General features: G+C 37.9%; 1 protein-coding gene across 4 annotated transcripts in view; it reads left to right on the plus strand.

The window, feature by feature from the left end:
- Window positions 1–2,938: 2,938 nt before the first annotated feature.
- Window positions 2,939–15,584, plus strand: part of LOC130546377 (protocadherin alpha-C2-like) — a 193,296-nt gene continuing 180,650 nt past the window's right edge. Inside the window, exon 1 of one of the 4 annotated variants that reach the window (XM_057321613.1) lies at window positions 2,939–5,429. In XM_057321613.1, the coding sequence (XP_057177596.1) occupies window positions 3,057–5,429 (2,373 nt within the window). In that variant the 5' untranslated portion in view covers window positions 2,939–3,056. Of the gene's footprint in view, window positions 5,430–5,581; window positions 8,544–9,222; window positions 11,694–12,908; window positions 15,446–15,584 lie in introns of those variants that run through there. The other 3 variants (XM_057321614.1, XM_057321618.1, XM_057321615.1) reach the window with 3 other exon arrangements.

Consider the following 15,584-nt stretch of genomic DNA (forward strand, 5'->3'; position numbering starts at 1 on the left):
TTTGTCTTTTATCAGACATATGGCTTTACCATTAATGTTGTCAACATGAAACTTAATTACCCGTTAACGAATGACATTTTTTTGAAATATACCTTTTCATTTTAAAGTCAAAAACACTTAAGATAAGAGCACATACATGACAAGCAACACGTCTACAAATTTGTCTACTTCTGATAAATAAGATGCAAACATCAAAATATAAACATTTTCTAATAAAAAAAGAATACATTTAAGGTAATACCGTTTTAGTAATATTTCAATATGTGGTATCAGAAATAGACACAAATTGGGAATAAAACTTACATAGAAATCACAGGAACCATCACTGTAGGATGTGCAGTGTGCAGATTTTGTAAAATAAATGCGCTCTGTAAGAAAGGGACTACTGATTGGTAACGTGAGGTAGCGATTTTTGATTTGGGTTGCATTTGAGTAGGGTTGAAGTAAGGTTGTTAACTCTTCAATGAGAATGGAACTATAGCTTGTCTCTTTCTTCTGTGAGTCTGGTATTACTGGTTTGTAACTGGTCTCTCTTCTCAGTGAGTCTGGAATTATTGGTTTGTCTCTCTCTTTGATGAGTTTAGTATATTTGCTTTGTGGCTGGTCTCTTTCTTTTGTGAGGTTGATATTCTCATTTGTTCTTTATTTCTGTTTCAGTGACTATTGATTGGTAAACGTGAGGTTGCAATTTTTGATTTGGGTTGCATTTGAGTAGGGTTGAAGTAAGCTTGTTAACTGGCAATATCGGTCCATAATTGGTCTCTCTCTTCTGTGAGTGTCGTATAATTGGTCTTTAACTCGTCTCTCTCTTCAGTGAGTTTGGCATTACTGATCTGTAACTGGCCTCTTTCTTCAGTGAGTATGGTATTATTGGCTCGAAACTGGTCTCTCTCTTTGATGAGGTTGGTATTGTCATCTGTTAATTCATTGTTTCTGAATTGACATTGGTGATTGGTCTTGACACACAGCACCAGCGAAACAACACACAGTAGACCCAAACACACAGTTGCTTTGTAGCTTCTGATCTTCATACATTCAACTCCTAGAACTGGGAGGAAAGAAATGTCTTAGGTTTTACTGGCTCACCTGAAAATGTGCGTGGTGTGTTTGTGTATTAAAATCAATAAATGAATCTCATTACCTGTTTGGTTTCTCTTGGTGTCTGAATCTTCTTTTCCTGTACGGACATCATTCATGTTCATAGTGTCATTGGCATAGATATGCATCTCATGTTCATCTTCTCAGTTGTGCTCATGTGGTTCACAAATTCTCATGTTGTGCAAAGCACCCTGAATCATGTCTAATCTTTTAGAGACAATACTGCAAATAAGTAAAGTTCTTCTCTTGTGGTTGTTTATATACTATAGTCTAAGAAGGCACGCCTACCGACCACCCAGAGTCTGATCCTGCGACTTTTGAACAAAAAACGGAAAGGACTCTAATCATACTGAATAATGTGTGCATACATGTGTGTATACAAAAATAACCATTCAATTTAGTAGTGCAGTACAACTAATATTTCAATAGAGAAACATATTATTGTCAGAAGTAATCCTCATGGTCAATGTGATAAGGGATTCTCCCTCTCCTTTTGTTTAATCAGATGTTTTTTTTAACTGATGACCAAAAAATAGTAGCATGTTGCCTGTGTTTCTATGTCTTGTGTGTTCTGCAATGGGATCATAATATTATTAAAAAATGATCAATTTTTTTATTAATATTTAATTTATCTTCATCAGCAAATATACAAAAAAACAAAACAAAACAAAAATAAAGCCACAACTATCTTAAGGAGATAAACATGAAGGATTAATACTGCCCATATATGTTTTACATTCTCCTCATCTCACACATTTAACGTTACAGACATCACGCAGTTGTCAAACATCTTCATGGTTTTTCAAACCAGTGTCACAAAACTAAACCATAAAATGAAACCATATCAATGTGTGAAGTACAAGATCATGCAAATATTAAGCAAAAGAATAAGAGAAGTTTATTAAGAACGTGTATCATACCACTTTAACAGTTTTTTTTTCTCTTGACACACAACCTCTGAAACTATGTCTCTATTTCTCTCAACACTGCACGCACAACCACAAAACAGTCACATGTAGCAAAATATCATGCATCTCTTGCAAAGGCAAACACTCAAAACTATTATAAATATTTTAAAATGTTGTGTGCACTACTATGTTTTTATAGTGGTAGACACAACCACCAAATGATAATACACACAAGATTACACACACAGCAATTAAGAAACCATTCTAAAGTTTCATTTAATCAGTTAGTATAAAAATACTATCCTCATTTGTTAACCACCATGTTGTTCAAAACCTGTGTGACTTTCTTTTTCATTTAGGCTATTTTTTCAGACACAAAAGAATTGTTCATCAGACTGCGCACCTAATAAGTTAAACACCAAGTTTTGACAGCCAAATGATATCCATCCAGGACCAGTTTCCAAATCTGCTTGTCCTCTCAGGGTAGCCGGAAGGGCTGAAGTCTACCAGCATCCAACCCTTATGACCAGTCCAGTGCACGCAGTGCGTCTGTTTAATTATTATTTTTATTTTTTTGCGTACCTCAATAGGCCTGTGTTTTGCATGTGCCCACACATATTTGTCAGCATTTTTTATCGCTTATGTCAAAAAACAAGTACAATGTAGGCTATATACAGTATATACTGTATATGTCAAATCTGGTGTTTATTTCATTATTTCATTTATTCAAGCTAATGATGATCTGTGCATTTAAGCACATTTAAATATAATGTGGTCAAGACAAACTAACAAAAATCCAGACGACGGTTTCATTATGGTAATCTTAATTTATATACTTTGTATCACCACATGGTGGCACTATCTACTTGCGAATTAAATAGTTTTTTTTCTTCGCTCCACCTTTTCACATATACTCGCATAGAAGGGCCGTGCATTGTGCTTAATATCGTCTGTTGGAGTAGAGGAATGAAAACCGATCATTTTTCACGTTCACCAAACCTCGTACAAATAACTGTGCGCAAAGAACCAACTAATCGTGAGCTTTGAATAATGGCATCGTTCAGGAAGGAATCGTATGTATGGATTATCTCTACATTTTTGCTATTTTATCTTGCTGAGACTGTGTTGTCGAGACAGATTGCGTATACCGTGTCCGAGGAGGTAAATCCAGGAACATTTGTCGGAAATCTAGCCAAGGATTTAAATCTTAAAGTGGATGATCTAGAATCACGGGGATTTAGGATCGTTTCAGGAACGTCTAAAAATCATTTTGCGGTGAATTTAAAAACTGGTATTCTCTATGTACAAGAGACAATGGATAGGGAACGGCTGTGCCCTAATGTCAACACTTGCACAATAAGCTTAGAGGCTATTGTTAATAATCCTTTGCATGTTTACAGCATAGAAGTGAAACTATTGGACATCAATGACAACTCGCCTCTTTTCCCAGAAAAATCACAGTTTATTCGTATATCTGAGCAATCTTTGCCTGGAACAAAATTCCCCCTGCTGAGCGCAGAAGATTCAGATGTTGGAAGCAACTCGGTTACGACATACAAAGTGTCAAACAATCCATATTTCATCGTGGAGGTGAATATGGAGGCAGATGGTCCTTCGCCTGAGTTGGTTCTGCAAAAACCTCTGGACAGAGAGAGACAGTCTACAATCCAGCTGATTCTAACTGCTGTTGATGGAGGAAAACCTTCACGGTCCGGCACAACAAATGTTATTGTTACTGTTTTAGATGCAAATGATAACGCACCTGTATTTTCCAAGACTGTGTACAAAGCACAGGTCTTTGAAAACGTGCCAATTGGTACAACTGTGATTAAGCTGAATGCCACAGACTCCGATGAGGGTCTTAACGGTGAAATTGTGTACAGTTTTAAACAAGGCCACAAAGGAATCGCAGACAAGTTCGCCATTAACAATGCCACCGGCGAAATATCAGTCACTGGCATTTTGGATTATGAGGAAGTTACTGCGTTTGAGATCCGCGTGGTGGCTTGGGATAAGGGCCACAGTCCGCTAGCATCATATTGCAAGGTTCTCGTGGAGATATTGGACGTCAACGACAATGCACCAGACATTACACTTTCATCGCTGTTGGACAATGTAAGTGAAGATGCGAAACAAGGCACTGTAATAGCGTTTATCACGGTTCAAGACAAGGATGCGGGTAAAAATGGAAAAGTACATTGTTCCATCCCTAAGAAGTCCCCTTTTGTGCTCGAGTCCACACAGGGGAAATACTACTCGCTTGTTTTAAGCAAAACACTTGACAGGGAAGAAACGCAACAGTACAATATTTCAGTTACAGCTACAGATGAAGGCACCCCGCCTCTATCAAACACCGCCGTCATAGTGATTCATATTTCTGATGTGAACGACAACGCTCCTTTATTCCAAAATTCCATAATTAATGTTTATGTAAAGGAGAACAGCCCACCAGGTGCTAAGGTAGCGACTGTTTTTGCGCAAGATAATGACTTTGGTAAAAACGCTGAAGTGACTTATTCGTTACTTGACGGTTCCAGTATGCCCTTATCGACAGCCATAAGCATAAACTCTGTGACTGGGGAGATATACAGCATGCAGACTTTTACATATGAGCAGGTAAAAACCCTGCAGTTTCATGTTCAAGCGACGGACTCTGGTGTTTCTCCTCTTTGCAGCAATGCAACTGTAAACGTTTTTATTCTTGATGAGAATGACAACAGTCCTGTTATTTTACCTCCTTATTCTGAACCTGGATCAGTTAATACTGAGAATATCCCCTACTCTGCTGAAGCGGGTTACTTTGTAGCCAAGATCAGAGCTGTTGATTTTGACTCTGGATATAACGCACTTCTGTCGTATCACTTATCTGAACCCAAAGGAACGAATTTATTCCGAATCGGGAGCAGCACTGGAGAAATAAGGACCAGGAGAAGAATGAGTGACAATGACTTAAAAACTCACCCACTTATCATTACAGTGTCTGATAATGGAGAGCCATCACTATCAGCAACTATGTCTATGGATGTTGTGGTTATGGAGAGTATGGATGACATAAAGACATCGTTCAGACAAGTTCCGGTTAAGGAGGAGAGTTTTTCAGATCTGAATCTGTATCTGCTCATCGCTATTGTCTCAGTGTCAGTCATCTTTTTACTGAGCCTCATTGGTTTGATAGCAGCTAAATGCTACAGGACAGACAGCAGTTTCAGCAGGTACGGAGCTCCTGTGATCAACACACATCCAGATGGCAGCTGGTCCTACTCTAAATCCACGCAACAGTATGACGTGTGTTTTAGCTCAGACACGATGAAGAGTGACGTAGTAGTTTTTCCCTCGCCATTCCCGCCAGCAGATGCAGAACTGATCAGCATTAATAGTGGAGATACTTTCACACGCACCCAAACTCTTCCTACCTCAGACAAGGTAAGCCCTTGATAATTTGCGTCGGCTTTTATTAATTATAAAAATATAGACTTAATCTGTTTGCAAATTTGTATTTATCTCATAACTGATTTTTTCTGGGTGTTAGGTTTAACTGTTTTTCCTGCATTTGCTGTTACTTCTCAGCGTATAACATTGAATTTCAGAACCACCCATTGGACAGCGACAAGAGTGGTCATTGTTTAAAGTTGCACTTGTTTTGGGTAATTTTATTATCACAGTTTGTTTCAATGATTTAATCAATTACTTATTGATCTGACTGAATAGACGGTGTGGTCTTTCCAGATTTGCTGAAAATGTGTTTAATAGATTGTGATTAATATTCATTGCTGACACTTGTCAGATATGAGTGATTGCTAGAAAGTTTTTCTCTGATATTAAGAAAATATTTACGCTATTGTATTTACTTTATTTGCTAAACTACGGTTCTTTGTTGCTGAAATGCATACAGGGCGTTTTATGTCCTTTATTTGGATGAATTATAGCGCTGGCAGAACACTGGTATTTAGTAGCCACGTGGAGGCGCTGTTAACCGTGATTTTTAGCAGGACCGTTATAGCCAGTTTATTTGAATAACTCCTCCTTCCGAAGCATCATACCCTAACCATGTTGAACAGCGTTGTTTTCGGATACGACACATCGAATATTTGATTCACTGGTTAATTTATTTCGGAAGATTGTTTGTTTGTTTACATTGAATGTTTTAAGTCTTGGTTCTGAGCAATGATGAATAAATATGTTGGAGCCACATGGACTACGATTTTGCTGTTTTATTGTTCATGGACCGTATCTTCCGGTCAGATTGTCTATTCTGTCTCAGAGGAAGTCAATACAGGAACCGTTGTCGGAAATATCGCAAAAGATCTTGGCATCAATATGCATGAACTGGAACCTCGTCTTTTTCAGATTGTGTACGGAACCAACAAAAGGTATTTTGGGGTGAATTTAAAGACTGGGACTCTGTTTGTGAATAACCGTATCGATCGAGAATCTCTGTGCTCTAGTGATCAGAAATGCACAATGCTTGTAGAAGCAATGGCTCATAATCCGTTAAATCTGTATAGAATAGAAATCAATATAATTGACATCAATGATAACGCTCCATCTTTTCCGATGAACAGTCATGTACTAAACATAACAGAAGTCTCCTCTCTTGGAGAGAAATTTTCTCTTCCTTTAGCTGAAGATCCGGATTCGGGCAATAACGCAGTTAAAAGCTATAAGCTTAGTCACAACGAACACTTTTCTCTAGATGTGCAGAACGTAGAGCAAAGTGTTACTGTTGAACTGGTACTGTTAAAGCCTTTAGACAGAGAGAAGCAGTCTGTCATTCGTTTAATATTGACTGCTGTTGATGGAGGGAAACCGCCGATGTCTGGAACATTAGAGGTAATAGTAAATGTGTTGGATGTTAACGATAATTCTCCTGTGTTCAGCAAATCTCTTTATAAAGTGAAGGTAAATGAAAACATTGTTTTAGGAACACAAATCATCTCCCTCACCGCCACTGATTTAGACGAGGGAATAAATGGCGATATTACATATTCCATTGTTAAGCAAGGGAATGCCAAAGTGTCAGATCTGTTTTCAATAAATTCCGAAAGCGGACTAATAAAAATCAGAGGTAAAATTGATTATGAAGAAAATGCTGCTATTGAATTAAGGGTGGAAGCCAAAGATAAAGGCCAACCATCAAAAAGTTCGCAGTGTAAGGTGTTAATTGAAGTAATTGATGTGAATGACAATCCGCCCGAGCTCATGGTGACTTTGTTGGCAAGTACTATTAAAGAAGATTCAAAGGTCGGAACAGCTGTGGCTTTAATTACAATCTCTGATAAAGACGGAGGTAAAAACGGAATAGTGCACTGCAATATTTTAGGTCAGGTACCGTTTAAGATCGAGTCATCGTATAAAAACTATTACTCTTTAGTTGTCAACGGACCACTGGACAGAGAGGAAATTGCGAATTATAATATCACAATAAGAGCTACAGATGAGGGGACACCATCACTTTCGAGTACAAGTGTTATAACAGTTCACATATCTGATGTGAATGACAACGCGCCACGCTTTCCAGAACCTGTGATGAACGTGTATTTAAAAGAAAACAGCCCAGCAGGCGCTGTTATAGCAAGAGTGACCGCTGAGGATTCAGATATCAACGAAAATGCTCATATTACGTACAGTTTAATTAGCAGAGACAAAACTGTCATTCCATTTATTTCAATGACAGACGTAAACCCTGCGGGTGGAGAGTTGTACAGTAAACAATCCTTTAACTTCGAAGAACTCAAATCATTTCAATTTGAGGTTCATGCAGTTGATTCTGGAAATCCACCACTAAGCAGCAACTTGACAGTAAATGTTTTTATAACGGATGAAAACGACAACAGTCCAGTTATACTGCCGCCGTATTCAGAACCCGGATCAGTAAATACTGAGAACATTCCCTATTCCGCTGAAGCGGGTTACTTTGTAGCTAAGATCAGAGCTGTTGATGCTGATTCTGGATATAACGCACTTCTGTCGTATCACTTGACTGAACCCAAAGGAACGAATCTATTTCGAATCGGGACCAGCACTGGAGAAATAAGGACCAGGAGAAGAATGAGTGACAATGACTTAAAATCACACCCACTTATCATTACAGTGTCTGATAATGGAGAGCCATCACTATCAGCAACTATGTCTATGGATGTTGTGGTTATGGAGAGTATGGATGACATAAAGACATCGTTTAGACAAGTTCCAGTTAAGGAGGAGAGTTTTTCAGATCTGAATCTGTATCTGCTCATCGCTATTGTCTCAGTGTCAGTCATCTTTTTACTGAGCCTCATTGGTTTGATAGCAGCTAAATGGTACAGGACAGACAGCAGTTTCAGCAGGTACGGCGCTCCAGTGATCAACACACATCCAGATGGCAGCTGGTCCTACTCTAAATCCACGCAACAGTATGACGTGTGTTTTAGTTCAGACACGATGAAGAGTGACGTCGTAGTTTTCCCCTCACCGTTTCCGGCAGCTGAGGCAGAACTGATCAGCATTAACGGAGAAGACACTTTTACACGAACTCAAACTCTTCCTTCAACGGGAACGGTAAGACAAACCTGTTATTTTATATAGTTGCAATTGACTCTTGCTGCCGTTGATGAAAAAAAATAACAGAATAAACAACATTTCTGCACACTGAAAACTGCACCATAAATTTATTTGTAAAAGCAACGTTTCGAAAATAAATTTGCTTTTATACAAATTTATGGAGTAGTTTTCAATGTGCGGACATTTTGTTTATTTAGTTTATATTTACTTTATTTTTGTCCTGCACTTGAGTCTTGTAGCTTGTGGAATCTGAATTTTTGATGTTGATAAAATAAACTATGAAAACTATTCAGGACTAAAATGACCCTTTCAAAGTGGCCGTTTGGATTATTTAGGTTTTAAACGTTTTATAAACAATACATTTTCTTCCTTAACTGCGTTAAAGAATAAAATTGCGTTCAGCACCTCGGACAGCGACATATACATTTTATATATTTTTGAAAATGTGAACGTATTTATTTTAATTTCAACAAAATTATTCCACGTCTTAATGATTACACATACATGTATTTTTAGAATGTGATACTTCATACCATTTATATGGAATTCTGAATTGTTTGTTACCTTACTGATACAACACGTGGTGGCACTGCAGACCATGACTTTGAGGAAGATTGGTTGCTCCTCCTTTACTGCAAAGAACAAGGGAAATATATTTGATGAGATGCATGTAAGCATGACGCCTAGCTTCCGAACCGCGATGTGGGATTGTATTGAGAAGTCATTTTACATTTTTATTTCTCGTTCACACTGAATTAATTTCAGGATACGTTTTTTACAATCATGGATTTAATCGAATCCCATTGCGCCTGGGTCGTTCTGTTTCTGTGTTTATGGGAGTCTTCGCTAGGCCAAATCGTCTATTCAATCTCAGAGGAGGTAAATAAAGGAACCGTGATTGGGAATATAGCAAAAGACCTGAAGCTTGGTGCTCAGGAACTAGATTTACGTATGTTTCAGATAATGCCTGGCTCTAGCGTGAAGTATTTTGATTTAAATCTGAAATCGGGAGCGCTGTTTGTTAATGATAGAATTGACCGCGAAGAGTTGTGTGGCATTAATCAGAAATGTGTTTTAAATTTAGAGGCTCTTGCTCAACATCCTCGCAGTGTTTATCGGTTTGAGATTAGAATTTTAGACGTGAACGACAATGCTCCGTTATTTCTGGACAGTGCTTTTATTGTGAACGTTACAGAAGACACAAATATCGGAGAGAGATTTCCCTTACCGAATGCAAAAGATCTTGATGTTGGCAGTAATTCTCTGAAAGACTACAAACTCAGTGCAAACGAATATTTTTCTTTAGATGTTCACAGCGGGCAACCAAGTATGTTTGCTGAGTTGATACTACAGAAAGCTTTAGACAGAGAAAAACAGCCCGTTATTCACTTACTGCTTACAGCTGTTGACGGAGGAAAACCCCCAAAATCTGGAACTCTGAGCATTGTTGTTGATGTGGTAGATGTAAACGACAATAAACCTGTTTTCAGCAAACCTCTACACAAACTTAAACTTATGGAAAATACGCCAATTGGATTTAAAATAATTACTCTTTCAGCCAGTGATTTGGATGAGGGCATTAATAGTGAAATTCATTATTCATTTCTTGGACGTGGAAATACTGATGAAACGAACATGTTTACTATAAATTCCAATTCCGGAGACATTGTTGTTCAAGGACAAATTGATTACGAGGAACACTCCGCCATCGAATTGCGCGTTCAGGTGAGGGATAAAGGCATTCCTCCAAGAAGCTCACACAGTAAAGTATTAATAGAAGTTGTGGATGAAAATGATAATGCACCTGAGTTGGTTACAACTCCGCTTTTGGAAAGTGTGAAAGAGGACGCAAAACCGGGCACCGACGTTGCTTTCATTACGGTTGCTGATAAAGATCGAGGTAAAAACGGCATTGTGCATTGTGCTGTACAAGGCTCTTTTCCTTTCAAACTGGAGTCATCATATAACAACCATTATTCATTAGTGGTGGATGGACCTCTGGACAGAGAGAGTGTGTCTCAATATAACATCACAATTACAGCTACAGATGAAGGAACGCCGCCACTTTCTAACAGCAGTATTATTATTATACATATTGCTGATGTCAATGACAACGCCCCACATTTCACCACACCTGTTATAAATGCTTATATAAGGGAGAACAGTCAAGATGGAGGTTTGGTGACAAAAGTTACAGCAGATGATTCAGACACCGGTGAAAACTCAGAACTTTCATATTCGTTTTTAGATACCTCCAGCTCCAATGTTCCTATAACAACGCTTGTAAATATAAACTCTGTAACTGGTGAAATATTCAGTTTACAATCATTTAATCACGAAGAAATTAAAAGATTTCAGCTTCAAGTTATGGCAACAGACTCTGGTGTTCCTCATCTAAGCAGTAATGTGACTGTAAACGTTTTTATTCTTGATGAGAATGACAACAGTCCAGTCATTTTACCACCATATTCTGAACCTGGATCAGTAAATACTGAAAATATTCCCTACTCTGCTGAAGCGGGTTACTTTGTAGCCAAAATTAGAGCTGTTGATGCTGATTCTGGATATAACGCACTTCTGTCTTATCACCTAACTGAATTCAAAGGAACGAATCTATTCCGAATCGGGACCAGCACTGGAGAAATAAGGACCAGGAGAAGAATGAGTGACAATGATTTAAAAACTCACCCACTTATCATTACAGTGTCTGATAATGGAGAGCCATCACTATCAGCAACTATGTCTATGGATGTTGTGGTTATAGAGAGTATAGATGACATAAAGACATCGTTCAAACAAGTTCCGGTTAAGGAGGAGAGTTTTTCAGATCTGAATCTGTATCTGCTCATCGCTATTGTCTCAGTGTCAGTCATCTTTTTACTGAGCCTCATTGGTTTGATAGCAGCTAAATGCTACAGGACAGACAGCAGTTTCAGCAGGTACGGAGCTCCTGTGATCAACACACATCAAGACGGCAGCTGGTCCTACTCTAAATCCACGCAACAATATGACGTGTGTTTTAGCTCAGATACAATAAAAAGTGATGTGGTAGTTTTCCCATCGACGTTTCCACCAGGAGAGGCAGAGCTGATCAGCATTAACGGAGAAGACACTTTTACACGCACCCAAACTCTTCCCACAGGAACGGTAAGACAGTATTTTTTCCTAGAAATTATATATTTTTTAAACTTACTAAATTAAAAAGTAAACGGCAACTTTAGGGAATTATTTTAGAAGAATAATTTTTAAGGAGACACCTGTGCACACACCCAAATGTTTTACTAACATATTATTATTATTATTTCTACTTTAAGGGCCTTTAGCGAGTCTTTAATGGCAGACATTTGTATTTCTGTGTTTGAGAGAGTAACTGTTTCAGCACTGCGGTTGTGGACAGCGCATCAGTATAACTAAACTAACTAAAATAATTTTGGTCATTATCATTCTAAAAGTACGGAAGAGTATTAGGGCCAAGCAATAAAAAATATATAAAACCGTTTTGAGATTAAAGTCATTATAATGCGAAATTAAACCCGCAGTTTTTCGGGGGAAAAAGTCGAAATTAAATGTTGAGAATAAACTCAATAAATTTCGAGAATAAAGTCGTTGTGTTTCGAGAAAAAATTCGTTAAATTTCGAGAAAAAAACTCGAAATAAAATGTCGACAATAAACTCACTATACTTTGAGAATAAAGTCGTTGTGTTTCGAGAAAAAACTCTTTGAGAATAAAGTCGTCTTAAAACGTGTTAAATTCTTCTAAAGAGACCCAGCCGCTGATAGTATTTCTTTGTTACTGAAGGAAAGCCTAAAGTATAGCTTGACTAAGTGATACAACTCTGCCTTGTCCTCATTCAGTACTACGCAATGAACATGACCCTGATATAGGATAAACGTTTATTCTCGATATTTTATTTCGACTTTTTTCTCTAAATTTAACGAGTTTTTTTCTCGAAACACAACGACTTTATTCTCAAAGTATAGTGAGTTTATTGTCGACATTTTATTTCGAGTTTTTTTTTCTCGAAACACAACGACTTTATTCTCGAAATTTATTGAGTTTATTCTCAACATTTAATTTCGACTTTTTTCCCCGAAAAACTGCGGGTTTAATTTCGTATTATAATGACTTTAATCTCAAAACGGTTTTATATATTTTTTTATTGCTTTATTGCCCTAATACTCTTCCGTATTAAAGGAACATGAGGACCCAAGGAAAAAAAAGTCTTATTTTTATTGATTATGTTAGATGCTCTCGGTGTGAATGTTTTATTTGACGTCTATCTTATGTGTTGCTTTTAGTATACACAGGAGGTCGCTGTTGACCGTGAATAGAAGAGATATGTTCTAAAGATTCCACCTTTTGATACACGTATAAACTGGACAGACTCTTTGGTTGCATTCAAGCGACAATCTTGTTCTTATTTTTTTTCATAAGATTCACAAGCGTGCAGTGACCCAGATTTGGACATAGTTGTGGTTGTGCTGCGTTATTGCAAAAGAGCTTTAGGTGGAAAGGAAAAGCTGTATGAAGATGGATGTCATTTTTATTGGATCCTTTTTCGTGTGGGTTCTCTTTCTTCTGTGTTCATTGGATTTATGCGCTGGTCAGATCGTCTACTCTGTGACTGAGGAAGGGAATAAGGCAACTGTTGTTGGAAATGTGGCGAAGGATCTTAACCTAAATGTAAACGATTTGCAGTCTGGTCAGTTTCATATCGTGAATGGATTAAACAAGAATTATTTTGAGGTAAATTTAAAAACTGGTGAGCTATATGTAGGTGAGAGAATCGATCGGGAAAATATCTGTCTCACAAGTCAAACTTGCACTTTGAATATTGAAGCTATTGCGCAAAATCCGCTAAGACTATTTAGTATAGGCATAGACATATTAGATATAAACGACAACTCTCCTTTATTTCCGATTAAGACGTATCATTTGAACATAACTGAATCTGCATTTCATGGTGACAGGTTTCCTTTGCCGAAGGCGAGTGATGCAGATGTTGGAATAAACTCGATAAGGAGCTACAAGCTCAGTCAAAATGATTATTTTTCATTAGATGTACAAAACAACGGAGGGCATAGTGTTTCTGCCGAGCTTGTACTTCAAAAAGCGTTAGACAGAGAAAAAATGACGGTTATTACATTAATACTGACGGCTATAGATGGAGGAAAACCTCCTAGATCCGGGATTGTAGAAATTGTTGTTGATGTAGTTGATGTTAATGATAACACTCCAACATTCAGTCAACAGCTTTACAAGGTTACCATACCTGAGAATACTGTATATGGGGTACCCATCATCAGGCTTAATGCTAGCGATATTGATTCAGGCTTAAATGGACAAATAGTATACTCGATAATAAACCACGGCAAAGACAAGGAATATTTTTACATAAATCCGGCAAGTGGTGAAATTACAGTCAAGGGTGAATTGGATAGAGAGGATACCTCTGCGTTTGAACTTCACGTTCAAGCGCAGGACAGGGCCACATATCCTCGCTCATCTCATTGTAAAGTGTTAATTGAAGTTGTTGACGTTAATGACAACGCTCCAGTAATATCTGTTACGTCGCTCACAAATACAATAAAAGAAGATGCCATCCCTGGTACTGCAGTTGGGCTTATAATGATTACTGACGGTGATGTAGAGCAAAACGGAAAAGTTATTGTCCATGTAAAAGAATCCAGTCCTTTTAAACTTCAACCCTCTTATAAAAACTATTACACATTAGTTGTAGAAGGATCTTTGGACAGAGAGCGCGTGTCGCAATATAATTTAACTGTCATGGCTACAGATAAAGGAACGCCTCCTTTATCAAGCTCCCAGGTTTTAAATATTCACATTTCTGATACTAATGATAATGCGCCTCGATTTTCAGAACCAGTAATTAATATATATCTAAAAGAAAATAGTCCAGCTGGGAGCATAATAGGCAGGGTTAGCGCGCAGGATCTGGATATAAACGAAAATGCTCATATTATATATTCACTGATACCTGGGAACAGTATGGGAAAACTGTTAGGTGCCATGTTTGATTTAAACACGGCAAATGGTGACGTATATACCAAACATTCTTTTAACTACGAGGAAATAAAATCACTTCAGTTTTACGTTCAGGCTACGGACTCTGGTGTTCCACCTCTCAGCAATAATGCAACTGTAAACGTTTTTATCCTCGATGAGAATGACAACAGTCCTGTTATTTTACCTCCTTATTCTGAACCTGGATCAGTTAATACTGAGAATATCCCCTACTCTGCTGAAGCAGGTTACTTTGTAGCCAAGATCAGAGCTGTTGATGGTGACTCGGGATATAACGCACTTCTGTCGTATCACTTGACTGAACCCAAAGGAACGAATCTGTTCCGAATCGGGACCAGCACTGGAGAAATAAGGACCAGGAGACAAATGAGTGACAATGACTTAAAAACACAACCACTTATCATCACAGTCTCTGATAATGGAGAGCCATCACTCTCTGCAACTATGTCTATGGATGTTGTGGTTATGAAGAGTATGGATGAGATGAAGACATCGTTCAGACAAATTCCAGTTCAGGAGAAAAGTTTTTCAGATCCGAATCTGTATCTGCTCATCGCTATTGTCTCAGTATCAGTCATCTTTTTACTGAGCCTCGTTGGTTTGATAGCAGCTAAATGCTACAGGACAGACAGCAGTTTCAGCAGGTACGGAGCTCCTGTGATCAACACACATCCAGATGGCAGCTGGTCCTACTCTAAATCCACGCAACAATATGACGTGTGTTTTAGCTCAGATACAATAAAGAGTGATGTAGTAGTATTTCCTATACCATCACAATCTATGGATGGCGAGCTGATAAGCATAAGCGATAGAGATAATTTCACGCTGACTCAAACGCTACCTAATATGAAGGTAAGACATTTGCTTGTAAATATACTTTTATTTATTTGCTTTTTCGTTAGTGTATATTTTCACAGTGTACTTTACTCAACAGGTCTATACAATAATACAACTTGGTTTATTTTTTCTTTGCAATAACGATTTCATGGCA

Source organism: Triplophysa rosa, linkage group LG22, assembly GCF_024868665.1.
Source record: "Triplophysa rosa linkage group LG22, Trosa_1v2, whole genome shotgun sequence".
Taxonomy (NCBI): Eukaryota; Metazoa; Chordata; class Actinopteri; order Cypriniformes; family Nemacheilidae; genus Triplophysa; species Triplophysa rosa.